Source organism: Eretmochelys imbricata, chromosome 16 (genome assembly GCF_965152235.1).
Source record: "Eretmochelys imbricata isolate rEreImb1 chromosome 16, rEreImb1.hap1, whole genome shotgun sequence".
NCBI classification, from domain to species: domain Eukaryota; kingdom Metazoa; phylum Chordata; order Testudines; family Cheloniidae; genus Eretmochelys; species Eretmochelys imbricata.
This window is the reverse complement of record NC_135587.1, coordinates 8,580,631-8,597,550: the sequence shown is the minus strand read 5'-3', so window position 1 is coordinate 8,597,550 and position 16,920 is coordinate 8,580,631. Positions and strand designations below refer to the sequence as shown.

Below are 16,920 nucleotides of genomic sequence, written 5' to 3'. Positions count from 1 at the left end.
TGCTGAATCCAGTGTCACACAAATATATGCTCGCGAATGGCACCAGAAGTTTCAAGGCGCACGTTGAGAGTGCAGGATATTCATTCTTGATAGTGAACCAGAACACCGGGAGAGAGAGTTGGGCATAGGTTCCTTGCAAGAACTGATCGCAGGAAATGTCAATGAACTGTTTGATTTCAGATGCTGGCAAATCCATGGCATCTTGGGCTTGCACTGAAAGGGGTTTCGCACCCAATTGGACTTTGTCATGTCCAAGTCAGGGAAAAAGGATGTAAATTGTTCCTCCATCTGCCTGAGATGCTCAGCAATCACCTATGTGGGTGGCTGATCAATTTCATTGTCAGCCAGGAACCTGCAAAGCCCTGGGAAGGAGTCATAGTTTGTCTTCAATAGATTATTCTTCCAGAAAACAACTTTTTTCATGAATCTTGTTATTTGATCACTCTACTGAAGGATGTGGGTGTTCTTTCCTTGCAGACCTTTATTCAATTCATTAAGTTTCCCAAATATGTCTGGGACATAGGCACATCTTCCTTTGGTCACACAGAAAATCAATTCACTCTTTTTGCAATCCATTGCATAAGCATGCAGCTCATCTCTCAATTCAAAAAAATCATTCCAGTATTTTTCCTCACAAGAGCTAATGAGCTTCAGTGTGGAACACCACCATGTCGTGATTGGACCCCATGCCTTCGCATAATTGTGCAAACACACGCATGCAAAGGGGCTGAGTCTTGATGTAGTTCACAATAGATAAGACCAGCTGCAAAACTTCATCTAGCTCTGGACTCAGAGCTTTAGATGCCAGCTGTTCTCTGAATCATGCAGTGAGTCTATACAGCAGACGGAACAACTTTCTTCATCAAAGCACACAGACCTGCTTTGTGGCCTGCCACAGACAGAACTCCAACTATATAGAAGCCCACCAAGTGATCACATGAGATACTTTTGTCTTGCATGTAGCACATGGAACATTCCTTGTGCCGTTTTGTGTCCAGGAAGATGAAGCTAGAACAGAATGTTTGGAAGAATTGCACCCTCCCATGTGTATTTCACAAAAGTCAATAAATGTGCATCACGACCTTCAGGGCTCATATAAACGTGAAGCACAAAAGCATCCGTGTTTTCCAGATGCTCCACCAGTGTGTTTTCATGATCTGCTGCTAACACCTCAAGCTTTTGCTTCACTGTATTGTTAGAGAGTGATATGGCTTTGAGTTTGTTTGCCTCAGTTTTCCTTCACATTATCTTCACCATATCGATTGCCGCTGGCAAAATCAAAGTCTCTCCAGTTGTGTGAGGCCTCTTGATCTGTGTGATGTGGTAAAACACCTCAAATTGAGCGCAGTCAGACAGACAGACATGGCTTTCTTGAATGGCACTTGCTGATGCGAAAGTTCTTCTTTCCAGTGCTGGAAAAATGACTTGGTTTGCCTGAGTGTTCCTTCTGAAGGGTTTCCAAGTGTTTAAGTTAGTTAAGCTTCTTGCTTTTGCTAGATAACACCACGTGACATAGCCGGCATTTTGGCCTTTCTTCATTCTTGCCAAACCCACCGATGAAGCCATACTCAAAGAAAGCTTCATAATATTTGAGAGCACGTTTCTTGCACTCTCCTTTTTCATTCATAATTGCATCACCAAACTCACTGCTGGAGGGTGCAGCAGAGATTCTGCATAGAAATGACTCCACTGCGCCTCTTATCACAAATCAGAAAGACGAATTTGCTGCTAGGCAAATGAGGCAGGACTTATGAAGGCCCCATGTGGTGATACTAGGGAAGCAGAGACAGTGACTTACAATGATTCTTTATCAAGTGCCAACAGGGTATTCAGGGCAGCATAAAAGAAGATATGAGCCCTGCCTTAAGGAGCTTACAAGCCAGTGCAGAAAAGGCTAGCACAGGCTCCTACGAGTTCAAACAGAGAAGATGCTCTGTTGATAAAGCTGCTGCTTACAGATAACGAACTTCTGGATTCAAGTCTCTCAGCTGGATGCTTGCACAGTCGGAGGGTGCAAATGGAAAAATGGCATCCACACAGCCAATGTGTCGAGACCTGCTTCACAAACGCCATGCCAGGAGGCCACCATTTTACAAAATAGTGGCCTACGCACAGTGTGACTTCGCACATGTGGTGCACGCTGTGTGGAGGCTGCCATTTTGTACATCAGCCTCCTGGCACAGCATGTGTGGAGCAGGTCCGGACATGTTAAGGGTCAGATGGCATTGTCTCGTGGGCTGAACCTGGCTCATTGGACCCATGACCCCATGTGTGCTGATTGCACAGCCCCAAATGGGGATGTAATCCAAATTTTGAGAACTGCTGGCTTATGCCCTGAAGCCTGAGGCTTTACAGTCTTTATACATTTTTCATCTTCTCTAGTAATACTGTGAGTGATCTCACTAGCCATATAATATGTCTCATCCTTTTTAGACTCCTGTTAAGATGCTGGTCTCGCTGATATCTTGTGGCAATGAGTTCCACAGGTCACTTAAGCAGAGCACAAAGTATTTTCTTTTAAAAAGTGTTGCTTTTCTGTTTCATTGAACATCTCTTCGCTCACATATTATGAGAGAGGGTGAACGGAAATGTCTGATCTATCTGTATATTTTTACTATGTCTCATTCTATTTATCTCTTCTCTGAAGAGTCTGTCTTCAATATTTCCTCATATGGAGTTGCTCCAGGCCTCCACTCATTTTCCTCACCCATCTCAGACCCCCTTCTGGTTTTGCTGCATCTGTGTGGTTGTTGTTTTTTAAATATGGAAAACAGAACAGAGCACATTATTTCATGAGAGGGCATACTCTCAATTTATAGTGGCATTGTAATATTTTCAGCATTATTTTCTATTCCTTTCTTTATGCATTTGAGAATTTTGGGGGTTGGTTGTGTGTGTGGGCATGCAAGTGTTGATTTTTACCCCACTGCACACTGAACAGAGGATGTCATTGAACTGTGTGCAGTGATGGCCAGATCTGTTTCCTGAGTGGTTACAGTTAATTTAGAAACCAGAAATGTGTCTGAGTGGATACATATAATCAGCAAAGAATTTCATCTCTTCACTTTTGCTAGGTCCTTCTGAAGTTCTTATTGACTTGCCATGTTTTAGCCAACCTCAATGATATCTCTCCCAGACATCACCCACTTGTGGCACCACATGTCACTCACAGTAAGGGTAAAGCCACACTGCCAAGCAATCAAAGGACTGGTAGCACAGTTAAGAGTACAGATGCTGGCTTTAATCTAAATATCCCAAGTAACCGCAGTCATGAAGACTGGGCACACAGGCTTCAGCACGGGCTAGCAACCAAAGGACATACCCAGGGTCCCTGGCAGGCTTGAGGTTAGTAGCTCGCTGGTAGGCTTACCCATGCTGCCAATCATTCTTTCACTGTGCATGGTTGTGACTCCCCCACTATCCTTTCAGACACAAGGAATGAAACAGTTCGTGTTGACATTTAAATGATCACCACTGGGCCTCTGGGTCAACACCTCATTGAGATGAATGGGGCAGTTCCCACCTCTCCCAGCTATTGCGCCTGCATCTCTGCAGACATCTCCTCATCGTTTACACTCCCTGTCTAACGTTTTCTTTTCAAGCATAACAACAAGAGAGGAGTTGGGTTTTTTTAAACAAAAGCTGAGATTCTGAACAAGGGACCCCTGAGAGAGGAGCCAATATGCCATGCCACCTCATATCCCAGCATAGTTTGTGCTCCTTTCTGTCGGCTTTGCTTGTGTTGGATAGCTGTCTTTCAGAAGAAGTCACATTTGGCTCTGGCGCTGCGATAGAAATGGTCTGTGCTCCTGGTCAGCCTGCCAGTAACTGTCCCCAGGCAAACAGTGTAGGACTAGGTCTACTTGGTCCTGCCACAGTGCAGGGGGTTGGACTTGACTTCTCGAGATCTCTTCCAGCTCCACATTTCTATGATTCTAGGACAAAGGAGCTATGGCTCATGCCAGCTGCTCTGACTACAGCCTGAGGGGAACAGTACTGCCTCTACAGAGACAGCCAAGGATGACTAGGTCAACATGACCTTCTCCCCTTCAGTTCGTTTGTGGCTTTCAGATGGGCACCTAACTCCCTTAGGTCCTGTTGAAAACCATAGACTTCTATCCTCAATTACACTAGCCAGGAAAAACAGCTAGGGGATAGGTTTCAAAGTGGCAGCTGTGTTAGTCTGTTAAAGTTGTTGGTCTCTAAAGTGCCACAAGGATTCCTCATTGTTTTAGCTAGGGGTCATGAACCCTGGTGCTTCAGGGCATAAGCCAACCACTATGACTGGGCTGAGGAAAACTCTTCTTGCAAGTGAATGCACAGTTGTCCATTATGGGGGTTTTGTACATTCCCCTGAACCATAAGGCATTGACTTCTACTGGAGACAGGTCACCCAGAAACTGCTGGCCCATCTCCCTAGCCCAGGAAGGGCTAACACCACATCCAGGTTTCTTTCAGGCCCTTACTGCAAAGCACAATTAATTTGAACACAAACACACACCAACAAACACCAAAACCAAGCTATTTGCCTGACCTAAACTGGCTAAGGGGCCCAGAGCTCTCTCCCCCTCCGTCTCTCAGACCGGCTCCAGGGACAGCAATGGACACCAACCTCCTGACTGCAGCTTCCTATAGGCATCATGGGTCTGACAACTGAACAGGGGTGGCTGGCAGCAGGCCCCCTTGGCCCATAAAGGGGGAGACCACCCTGTTACAACACCCGACTTCTAGGTCATCCTCAGATAGTCGAGAAGGTGCAGTAGTTCTACTCCCTTGTGTGTATTATATTATAACCAAAGCTTTGCAGCGCACCTGTATAGTTAATCAAGATACAAGAGCCATTTCCTCAAGATCAGATTGCCTTGCTGAATTCACTTTTAACAAGAGGTCGTTCAAGGGTTTGTGGGTCTTACGGTTTGCTGGTAAGAAAGAGAACTCTTTCCTTCTCAGAAAAAATAAAACAATTAAAGGAAATATTAAAGCAGAGAAAAGCACAGTTGAAAGAAAAAGGAAATTGAAATGGGGATGCTAAGTGAACGAGCATCAGTTAGTATTAAACTCTGGATCAAGATTTTGTATTAGAATTAAGAGGAAAACTCCACCCATTTTGTTCAGCCCAGAATTAGGAAAGCTTTGATGCCATGGGTGATTCTTTTCCTCTTGGTGAAACAGAACTGAAAACATCAGGCCTGGTCCTCAGCGGGCGCAAGCCTTCGCAGCTCCCAGACTTCAACTGGTCTCTCACTGGGAGCTTTCCATCTGCTGGGCTGAGCAAAACAGGTGCAGTCTGCTTTGAAAGACCGAGCGAGATGTAGCCGGTTACTCTGCATTGTGGGCATTAGGAGAAGAATTGAAGTCATGCTGATGTAAGAGATGATTCATTAGTTTGTTATGCACTGAGACAAACTAGATACGCCCAACCTTAATATAACACAAGAGCAACTTTTTTTTCCATTCACCCCTTTTCCCCCCCAAGGAAAGGCCTGACCTGAACTTTTACCCATAGAAGAACTGAACTGACCCTTTCATAATGAAGGTTCTAGTCACCAGTTTGCTATTCTCTTGTAGCTTTTTTCTATCTCTATTGTGTGGCCTTAGATAGAAAGAAGCTTTTAGTCTACACATGCAGCAAATACTGGGTTTTACTTGTTCTGGGAGCAAATCCCAGACAACTGACAGATGTGTGAAGTTTAAAGTTTAATTATTTCTCATTTTTGTGCTGCTAGGCTAAAGCCAGAAGAGCCCCGCAAACAACACTGCAGGTCTGCAGAACCTTTCCTTCGAGGATCTCAAAGCACTTCATGCATTACGCGTCCCAAAATGCCTCTGAGGTAGGTAGCTGTCTTGCCGTCCTACAGATGGAGACAACTGAGGCACAGAGAAGTTGTATGACTTGCCAAGGGCCATGCAGTGAGTCAGTGGCAGAGCTGGCACAACCCACACTAACACAAAGTAGCGTTGTTACAAATAACTGCCCCTATGTGGATCTGAATTGATGTGGACCTCTGAAGCTCAGGACGAGCATTTCCAAATTGTACGTGTATAATCCATGCTCTCATCCATTAGCTCAAGCAGTAAAGGCTCCAGCTTTTAGCTCCAGCGGTCCTGGGTTCAAACTCTGCAGACAACCCAGCCAGGGATGTCCTTACAAAGGGAACAGAATCCAGATCAGCTCCTTTTCTAATAGGCAACAGTTCTCATCCAACACGAGACAGCCAGCAGTCTCATGCTCTTTCAGACCTGATCATATGAACCAGAAGCTTCTCACTGAATCTTATTCTTGAGCTAGTTTTGCCCTATTTCACAGATCCAAGAGATTCAGGTAGTTGAGAGATGTTCCAAAAAAGCATCCAGACTTCAGGGTATTTCACCAAACCAAACCTCCCAATCTGGGGAGGTGCCCTTCCATCACTGCATCATATGCTACTTCCAGAGAAAACATTTCCTGACAAATGGTCAGGCACTAATAATTATTTAATGTTTGGGAAGCACTTAAAAATGTAAATCATTATATAAATAATATGCATTATTGGTAATGGAATCGAGGAACATTACCTAATTAAACTCATGTGGCACCAGCGTAGGTTTGTGAAGGTCAGGTTAGAACTATACATACCAGCCACACAGCCAAATAATCATGCAAGCCATAGTCAGACATGTTAAAATAATGGGCTAATACAAAAAACACAATAGGGAATGGGAATGACATGTCTGGGCCTCCATACTTGAAATATTCTGTAAAAAAAAGCGGGTAGACTGAAGGAGGAAAGATGGTTTTAAAGTCCAATACCTCGGGAAGCACCAAGACTGGAAATGCACGTTTTATACCATTGCACATGTGGTATAAAAATTCTCCACTTTCCTATGATACACAGTATTTCCTTTTAGCCAAAAACCAGTCAAGAGGTATCAAGGCTTTCAAGTATCACTCCATTCTGATTATCATCTTGGTTTTTTAACCCATCAGAATCTAGAGGTTGCTATCTGAGACCAGCTAGAGCTAGAAAGCAATGGTTTGTATCTTGCAAAAGCAGCTTCATATCCCACATCCAAGTGATAGAAGGCACCACAGCCAGATTCTCCTCTCAGTTACACTGGTGCAAAGATTTACGCACACATATAACTTTGACTTCAATGAGATTACTCACATGCGTAAAGACAAGCATGGGTGCAAGTGCTTTCAGGATATGGTCATCAGTCTCTAACTTGAGCGGTTTGTAAGAAAGCGGTTTCTAAAAAACAAACATCAGCCACGGAACTCTGTTCTGGGAGGACTGCTGGGAAGAGAGGGGTCCACCTGACCAACAAGGGGAAGAGCATCTGCAAGCACTGGCTCACCAACCCAGTGAAGGAGGCTTTAAAGTAGGTTCAAAGAGGGCAGGAGACAAAAGCCCACAGGTAAGCATAAAAAGGTGACCTTAACACAGGTGAGGGCAGACATGGAAATGTACACTAGGGTCACAGAACTCTACACAGGAGCAACAAGAGGGCAATCAGTGAGGCAATCTGCTCAACATCTTAGATGTCTATATACAAAATCCAAGAAAAATGGGGAATACACAGGAAAACCTGGCAGTATTAGTACATAAGCTAAACTAGGATTAAATTGGCATCACTGAGAATTGGTAGGATAAATCTCATGACTGAAATACTGGTATAGAGGGGTACGGCTTTTTCAGGAAGGACAGACAGGGAAAAGAGGGAGGTGGTGTGGCATTGAATTATGCATCCAGAATATATACATTTATGCCAAGGGCCAGAAGGAGGTGGGAGGCAGACCAGTTGAAAGTCTCAGGATAAAGATAAAAGGGGGGAAGGCGGGGAGGGTGATATTAGACCACCAAATCAGGAAAAGGAGGTGGATGAGGCATTTCTAGAACAGAAATATCCAAAACACAAGGCCTGGTAATAGAGAGGGACTTGTATTACCCCTATATCTGTTGGAACAGCAATATGTCAAACATCAAATCTGTCAGTAGAACATCAGTAAGTTCTTGGAATGTGTTGGGGACAACTGTGTTTTAGAAGGTGGAAGGAGTAACCAAAGGGGCAGTGATTTTAGACTTGATTCTGACCAACAGGGAGGAATTGGTAGTGAATCAGAAAGTTGAAGGCAATTTGGGCAACAGTGATCATGAAGTGACAGATTTGAGGATACTAAGGAAAAAGTGCAGCAGAATAAGGACAATGAACTTCCAAAAAGTAGACTTTTAACATAATCAGAGACCTGATAGGTAAGATTCCATGGGAAGAAAATCTAGGAGATAAAGGAGCTCAGGCACTGCCAGCTCTCTGGAAGGAGACAAGATTAAAGACACAAGTGCCAACTATCCAGCCGTGAAGAAAACTTAGGAACAATAGTAAGAGGCAAAAATGCTGCATCAGGAGCTCTTGAATGCCTGAAAATCAACAAGGAATCCTACAAAAGGTGGAGACATGGACAACGTGCTACGGAGGGTACCAAGGAACAGCACAAGCATGGAGGGACAAAATCAGAAAGACTAAGGCACAAAATGAGTTACACCAAGCATAGGCCATAAAACTTAGTAAGAAGAGGTTCTTCAAATATATTGCCAGCAAGAAAATGATGTAGGAAAGTGTAGGTTCTCTACTTAGTGGGGAAAGAGAACTAATAACTGATGATATCAGGAAGGCTAAGGTGTCTAATGGCTGTTTTGCTTCAATCTTCTCTGAAAAGGTTAACAGTGATCAGATACTCAACCCAATTAATATTAACAAGGGGGAAGGAATGCAAGAGAAAACAGGGAAAGAACAGGTTAAAGAATATTTAGGTAAGTTACATACATTCAAGTCAATAGGGCCTCACAAAAGTCATCCTAGGCCCATGGGACTTAAGGAACTAATTGAAGCAATCTCAGAACTGCTAGCAATTACCTTCAAGAACTCACGGAGGATGGGTGAAGTCGTAGAGGACTGCTGACAGCCAAACATAGTACCTATCTTTAAAAAGGGGAACAAAGACAACCCGAGGAATTATAGACAGTCACCATAACTTTGATACCCGGAGAGATACTGGAACAAATATTTAAACCATCAATTTGTAAGCACCTAGAGAGGATAAGAGGGTTATAAGGAATAACCAGCATGGATTTGTCAAGAACAAATCATGCCAAACCAACCTAATTTATTTTAACAGGGTAACCGGCCAAGTGGAAAAGGGGGGAAAACAGCAGATGTGATATATCTTGATTTAAGTAAGGTTTCTGATGCAGTCCCACATGACATGCTCATAAGCAAACTAGGGAAATGTGGTTTAGATGAAATTACTATACTGTGGGTACACAACTGGCTGAAAGACAGGACTCAAAGAGTAGTTCTCAATGGTTCACTGTCAAATTGGGAGGGTGTATCTAGTGGGGTCCTACAGGGGTCAGTCCTGGGTCCAGTACTATATAATATTTTCATAAATGACTTGAATAATGGAGTGAAAAGTATGCCTCTAAAATTTGTGGATAACACCAAGCTGGGTGGGCTGCAAGCACTTTGAAGGACAGAATTAGAATTCAAGATGTCCTTGACAAATTAGAGAATTGATCTGAAATCAACAAGATAAAATTCAATAGAGACATGTACATTTAGGAAGGAAAAATCAAATGCACAATTACTAAATGAGGAGTAACTGGCGAAGTGGTCATACTGTGGAAAAGGATCTGGGGATTATAGTGGATCACACACAAATTGAATACAAGTCAACAATGTGATGCAGTTGCAAAAAAAAAAAAAAAAAAAAAAAAAAAGGGGGCTAATGTCATTCTGGGATATATTAAGAGGGGCGTCGTATGTAAGACATGGGAGGTAACTGTCCTGCTCTGCTCAGTGCTGGTGAGATCTCAGCCGGAGTACTGTGTCCAACTCCAGGCGCCACATTTTAAGAAAGATGTGGACAAACTGGAAACAGCCCAGAGGAGAGCAACAGAAATGATAAAAGCTTTAGAAAACCTGATCCATGAGGAAAGGTTAAAGATATTGGGCATGTTCAGTCTTCAGAAAAGAAGAGAAAACTGAGGGGAGACCAGATAAGGCTTCCAATACGTTAAATCCTGTTTGTTATAATGAGGGTGGTGAACAATTGTTCTCCATGTCCACTGAAGGTAGGACAAGCAGCAATAGGTTTATTCTGCAGCAAAGGAAATTTAGGTTAGATATTAGGAAAAACTTTCTGATGATATGAGTAGTTAAAATTCTGTAACAGACTTTTAAGGAAGATTGTGGAATCTCCATCACTGGAGGTTTTTAAGAAGAGGCTGGACAAACACCTGTCAGGGCTGGTCTAGGTTTACTTGATAGTGCCGGGGGCTGGATCTGATGACCTCCTGAGGTCCCTCCTACATTTCTATCATTCTGCGATTCCATGCTGGATTGAAGAGAAAGGGAAAGTAAAATGGTGCTCATATTGATATGAATTTTAAGGTCTGATATCTCATGTTCAACCAGGACTAGAAATATTTTGGAGGGGCCAGTTCAGTTCTTTTCTAAACCCCAGTCCTGGACTAGGGATTAGAACAAAATTATGCCCATCCATGCAGAAGCAATGACTTCAGTAATGACCCCATGAAGGCAAAAAACAAAAAACAAACAATAAGAGATATAGATTTAAATATGGAGATCAAATATTAAATCCTCAGATTGCATGTGCATGCGTGCAACACACACACACACACACAGACTCTGGCTGGAAATACCTTATGTGATGAAAAGCAGGATGTGCACTGCATCGTTCAAGGTAAAGGAGATCCCCATAATGACAGGCCATGTCCCAGTCATTCCCCAGTGCCACCATTGCTTCCTGAAGCAAACAGCAAGCTCACAGGAAAGCACAAAACAAGCTTCAAGACATTAAAAAAAAAAATCAAATTTGATCATGAAGCAATTAGCAACCAACTCCATAGGGCAAGAGCCACTCATTGTCCCCTGAGTGAAAACAATTCCTTAAAGCAACTTGCTGGATTCTCTAGTATCTAAGGAACTATTCGTTACCAGTATTAACATTAGAGAAATAAAAGACAGACTTCAGTTCAAACTAGTTATGGATCAGGAGATCAAAGTAACCTAGTCTCCTTTCAGTTTCAGAGGCACATCAGAAGCAGAAGTGAGAAGCGCAATTCTCGTGATGGGTGGGAACAAAGACTGAGATCCACATCTGCATCCTTTGGGGTGCAATCCTGCTGCTGCAGAAGCCCATGCAGAGTTCTGCCATTACCTTTAACGGGAGCAGGATGAGGGTCGTTAATACACACAGCTCAACTGTCACTAATCTATTGGTTCATTTTAACCATGCCATATGCAGTGTCCCCACTGATGAGGTTTGGTCCCAGATCAAAGCATGCACTTACCTTCCTCTTTACTGTTGGTAATATCTTTCAGCAGCTCAGTCTTCATGCAGACGTCTTTCCTAGTCTCTGCCTTACTCTGCACTGTTCGCTGGGGTGCGGGAGGAAGGACAGAAACAATTACTGTTTAGCCCAGTATCCATGCACTATACATTTTAACAAGAAATAATGGTGAAAATATCCTGTTTACATTCCCATGCCAGGGCAAAAAAGTCATGGGCAAACTGCAGAGTGAAAACTAACAACTCCAGGAAACTGTCTGCAAGGTTCAGGTCAAAGATCAAAAATTCAAAGGCTTGCTAGAGCTGGCAGCACATCTAATTCGCGTGGATTTTCTTGTATAGCTGAGATCTAAGATCACATGGGGAAAAAATGTGGACCAAGATTTTTCACTAGTGGTTTTGGGTGCCCACCTTGACACACCCTAAAGGAACCTGAATGAAGGTGTCAAGATGGGTATCTCACAAAAATGAGACAATCAGACTCACTTGTCACTTTTGAAACTATTGGCCACTGTGCCAAGAACTTAGCCAAGCAAAGATGATAAACATAGGTGTTTTTCCCAGGTTGAAGAGACACAATTTGCAAGAGTTAAGCCTTCAATCTAGGAAAGCAACAGTTAATACATAATTTAAGTTTATTGAGTTTAATGGTATCCATTTCTCACCCTAATCTAACTTCTCAGTTTTTGCTTTTTTTAATGAACACCTGCTATATTATTCAGCCACTGAGGCACTTGGCATCCCGCTGCTATATGGGCTTGGTAGCTACACTGCTTATCTTATATATGCCTGGCCATAAAGAAAAGCGCAGCAGCAACAGAAAGGAAAAGGGTATATTTAAAAAAAACATAGGAGAGGAGCCTTTTGACACAATTCTCTGGCTAAAGTGACAAGCTAGTTTAAAGAGTACACATGGCAACTGCCTGGCAAAGCTGCATCTGGTTAACACAAACAGAACTGTCTTAAGGGTTGGGGAATGGCAAGGGTGAAGGGTCCATTTCATGCTGTGTGCATCACAGAAGAAGAATAAGCCTAGGTCAAGCCAACTGTTGTAGGCCTCCACAGAGCACAGATGGTGCCTGCAGCCATGCAAATCAAAAGGTTTAAAGCACATTGGGCGATAAGGAAAAAAAAAACCCTGCCCATCTCCCATAAAGCAAACAAAGGAGATAAGATATGAACACATACAGTATTGCCCTTTCCATTGTCATTTAAGTCTGAACCTTCCAAGGCTAGCAACACAGCTGATCTTGGTGTTACTATAATCAGCCACCAGGCAACTTTTGTTTCCGTATGAGCTCAGGGGCACTGCCAAGTTCCTCTAGGTGTTACAGCAGAGAGGCTCTCCCATTGTGTATTGCAAAAGCCCACCTGGTCCATTTAGTAACCATCCCGTAGGGCCCATGCTAATGTCACTAGCTAGAGGCTGTTCAGGAAAGAGCAGGGAAGGACACCAATGCCACAGCACAGAGGGTTAAACAAAAATGCTGGCATCATCTGAAAAGCAATGGATAACTAAGCTAATCAGAAGAGAAAGTCTTTAATGGCAAGGAAATCGCCACTTGTAAACGTTTCCAGGAAAACCTCCCTTTTTATCTAGAAAAATGTAGCAGCTACGCGTCAAGGGCCCAAGTCCCGCCTGGGGAGTTGAGGGCGCTCTGCATCTTGCAGGATCGTTCCCCACATGAGTAATACGTGTCCTGTGCAGGCCTCACTCCACACAGGCGCATTTCCAGGAGATCCCATTTGAGAGGAAACACAAACATTGGACACACTATTTTCAGATTTTTTAAAAAATGCAAAGGTGGGGGGGTTTTTTTGTTTTTTTTTTAAAAGAGTGATGTAAACTCTAGTTTAGCCATATGATCAACCTGCCTGAACAAGACAAGCTTTTGCCAAAGGGACACGTGCATTTTCCACAGTGAAATGAGCACCAATGCAGCCTGAAGTTTGAATGGAGGCCAACTTCATTTTTGGTAAGCCAAGAGTTAAAACATTATTCTTGATGCACACATGTATACTTAGGTCCCAATTCTCATCTCCCTTGCTCTGGTGTAAACCAGGAGCAAGCCAATGGTATTATACAGGTATAAGACTAGCGCAAGCATGAGCAGAATCAGTCCCATGGTATCTACACAACGACACAGACCAGAGGTTTTTGCTCATGAAGAATGAATACTCGTCCTTGCTACAGCAACTGGAATAAAATAAAGAGTCTCAGTATCTTTAACAGGGACCAGTTTGTTTTCAGAGGTTTATGTCATTCAAATAAAGCCCTTTTATGTTCCCACCTTTAAAATGATTCCAACTAAAAGCCTCAGGATTTAAGATAAGCCATTTTTGCTCAACTGATTTACAATCTCTTTACTTCAAAATTTAACACCTTACCCACCCCCACAAAAAAAATCTCACATACCCCCCCCCCCATATCCTTTTCAAGGGATATGTTATTGCCACGCAAGAGAAGAGGCCTAAAGGAAAGTCACTGCTAGAACTCTGAAGAATGAACTGATCATAGCAACATGTCTCAGCTACTGCCCTGCTGCCCAGAATTCTTACAAACAAAACCAGCTTTCTAAGAGAATTCCCATCATCATAAAAGAAACTTAGCAGCACTCTCCATTTTCCCAGTTCACAGCCAATACACCTGTGCCCCGCCAGACAGAGTTACTCTAGGTTGCTTTTGACAGGCTCGCATGGTCCATATTCCAGAACCACATCCAAACAGTCCTCATTAACAACATCAGTTCCACCACTTTCATTTTTCGTTAAAAACCCAAGACAAAACCCCAACATCAATGTCTGAAGCAGCACAATGCATCTTTGCCCAGTGGGAGGGAAAGACTACTGGAAGTCGTGAAGCATACTTATCAAAAGGAGGCTACACCAGACAATTGCTGCAAAGCATTCGAAGCCTGCCTCCCATAAAGCCTGGGGAGGAGGCAGCTTTCCTCCTTCTAGCTCTATCAAAAGACAGTTGCATCAACTTTATGACAAACATTTTCAGCCTGAAGACAGTATTCACACAAACAGAGCCCTGCAGAATCCACACAACCAACACCACACACACACACACACACACTCCTCCAAAATCAGCAGGAGTCCAGTTGCCCATCCATTTCCATCCAGCACACAATTTCACCCAAACTTGTTAGCAACAACTTTGTTGTAAGTGTCAATACCTCCATTTTTTCCCCTTAAATTCAAAGCAAACTTCCCTTTTTGCTCACACTCCACCATGCCCCAATCTGTCGGCTCCTGATTGGCAGAGAAATCTTATACCCACCCTCCTAGCAGAGAAATGTCTGCTTTAACAGCAGTCCCAACAAAAGCCAACTGCCAAGCACAGTCTGCTTCAGAATAAAAGTCTCACGCTCTCTTTTCCCCACCCCTCCTTTCCTGCAGCCGTCTGTCTCCATTCCCCTGCCTACAACAGAGTGATTATTAATCTTCAATCACTGGAGAGCCTCCACAAAGACTATGCACCACAACCAATGAAGCATTTTTTAAATTTTTTTGCTTTCAAGGGAATAAAATATATTGCATCTTAAAAGGCACACTGATTAGGTCTTTAAAAGCCATGAGAATCCAAGGAGTCATAATAGGGTTGATTATTTTTTTCCCTTTCCACTTCTACGTACAAGAAATCAGGCTCTCTTTGTTGCTTTAAATGGAAGACGGTTTAGAGAATCCAAGAAAAGGCTTTGCAGCATTTCCAAACACAGAGCTAGAAACTAAACTGGTGCCTTTAATAAAAAAAAAAAAAAAAAAAGCTGAAAACCAGAAAGAAACCTTCTCAGCCTTCTCTTTGGAAATGTCCTTAGCCATCCAGGTTCGCTCCATAGCCAGTTGGTTCCAATAAGGTTTACATATAAAAGACAACACATGCATATCACAACTTGTAGCTTTCCTCCCCCCAGTAGCCCCCAAGAGACCAGCGAGTTACATCATGAACCAGAGTTCTCTAAAGGCGGATAAGAAAAGGGATAAGAGTTTAATATGCTCAGGTGTAAACCTTCACCAGCTTTCTCTTTTTGTCTTAAAATTAACTGTCCAGTAAACTGAGACTTAGAAGAAACATTATCCTCATTTAGATACTCAGCCAGAAGAGGTCAATGCGAAGAAGAGCAGGGGTGGGAAATAATTCAAGGAAGACTAACCCTTCTCCTCTCAAACTAGGCAGAGCACACTGAAAATTATGTTCTTTAGCATTCAGGGCACTATCTGCATCAACACATCTGTTTGCAGACCAGGAAAGAATGACATAGGAATGATCTTGAATGGCCTATAAAGCCTACAACCAGAAGGTTCAAAGCCTCAATGGATATGTAGCCCGTCTTTCCAGGACACTGCTGCTATTCCACTCCCCACAATCCACCCACCCCCCTGTTACAACACCCGGTCTCCCAACAGATCAAATTCTACTCCTAGGCAAATCTCCAGCAAGCACTTCAACAACGCAGAATTTCACCTACTGTGCAAGGCGGCAGCGAGGTATGCAATATGTACTGAAGCAAGAAAGAGAGGCAAAGCCCTTAATAAATGATGCAACTCCAGCAGCAGCAGATTCCCATTCACCATTCTCTTTTCCCCCCTCCCCTCAATTTTCTCTCTAAAATCAACTTTCTAATAATATCCTCTGGCTTAAGAAGATAAACATTTAGCAGCTAATTATTTAGGAAATAATTATTAAGAAAACAACTGCAGGGGAAAAAAAAGGGGGGGGGTCTTGGTTGGCATGTGAAGAGTGTTAATTTCAGGAGTCTGTACTGATCATGTCCTGCTGTCCAGTTGCTAAGGCTAGGATAAGGCTTGCTGGTGTCACACTGACCATTTCTTAACAGAACAAGCAGAATAACTTCATTCAGTAAGGGGAAGAAAAGCAACCAACAATGTACCTGGCCTACAGAGCAGTCACCATTCTCAAAGCCCCTTTTAAGTTGAGGCCACTTCCTTACAAGCTGCTAGCAATCATGTGAACTGTGTCTAACAAACCATATTCAAAACAAGCACTGCTCTCGTTCTGAAGTTGGCCTTCAAGTCAAATTAGTCTTATGATTCTTTTGTTTTACCAAGCAATTCAGAGGACAGATTCATCACACAGACTTTTCCTTCCCTCCCTAAAGATGAATATTTTCTTCTATCAATGAGATTCTCTTATTCTTGCTATAAAAAAAAACATCTTCCAAAGCAGCATGGGTGGGAGAGGAGGGGTTGGAACAAGGTAAAAGTCTCTGCCTGCAAAAGCCAGAAACAGCCAAACACATGCATGAAACATAACAGGATATATGTCAAATTGACTTTTTACAACACAAACTTCATAATGGTCTTTGGGCTTTTGTGCAAACAGGGGTTTTGCAGGGCCTCCCACTCAGGCCTGCTCAACGTGCAGGTTTTGTACTGATATAACTATGGCAGTTGGGGGGGTGGAGGCATTTTTTTTAACCAGAATAGTTATCTGAGTAAAATCCCTAGTGTAGCTGCAGTTACACCAGTGCAAAAGGTACCTTATACTGGTACAACTTACTTCCCTTCCTGTACAGGAATAAGCTGGTGTAAGTACCATT

General features: G+C 43.0%; 1 protein-coding gene across 10 annotated transcripts in view; it reads right to left on the bottom strand.

The window, feature by feature from the left end:
• The window catches only part of EHMT1 (euchromatic histone lysine methyltransferase 1), a 169,291-nt gene that overhangs the window by 88,600 nt on the left and 63,771 nt on the right, over positions 1–16,920 (bottom strand). For 6 of the 10 annotated variants that reach the window (XM_077835752.1, XM_077835753.1, XM_077835754.1 and 3 more), the window contains one exon: positions 11,355–11,442. The exons of 1 other annotated variant lie outside the window; for it this stretch is intronic. In XM_077835752.1, coding sequence (XP_077691878.1) covers positions 11,355–11,400 — 46 coding nt within the window. In that variant the 5' untranslated portion in view covers positions 11,401–11,442. Of the gene's footprint in view, positions 1–10,703; positions 10,848–11,354; positions 11,443–14,535; positions 14,572–16,920 lie in introns of those variants that run through there. 3 more of the 10 variants (XM_077835760.1, XM_077835751.1, XM_077835758.1) reach the window with 3 other exon arrangements.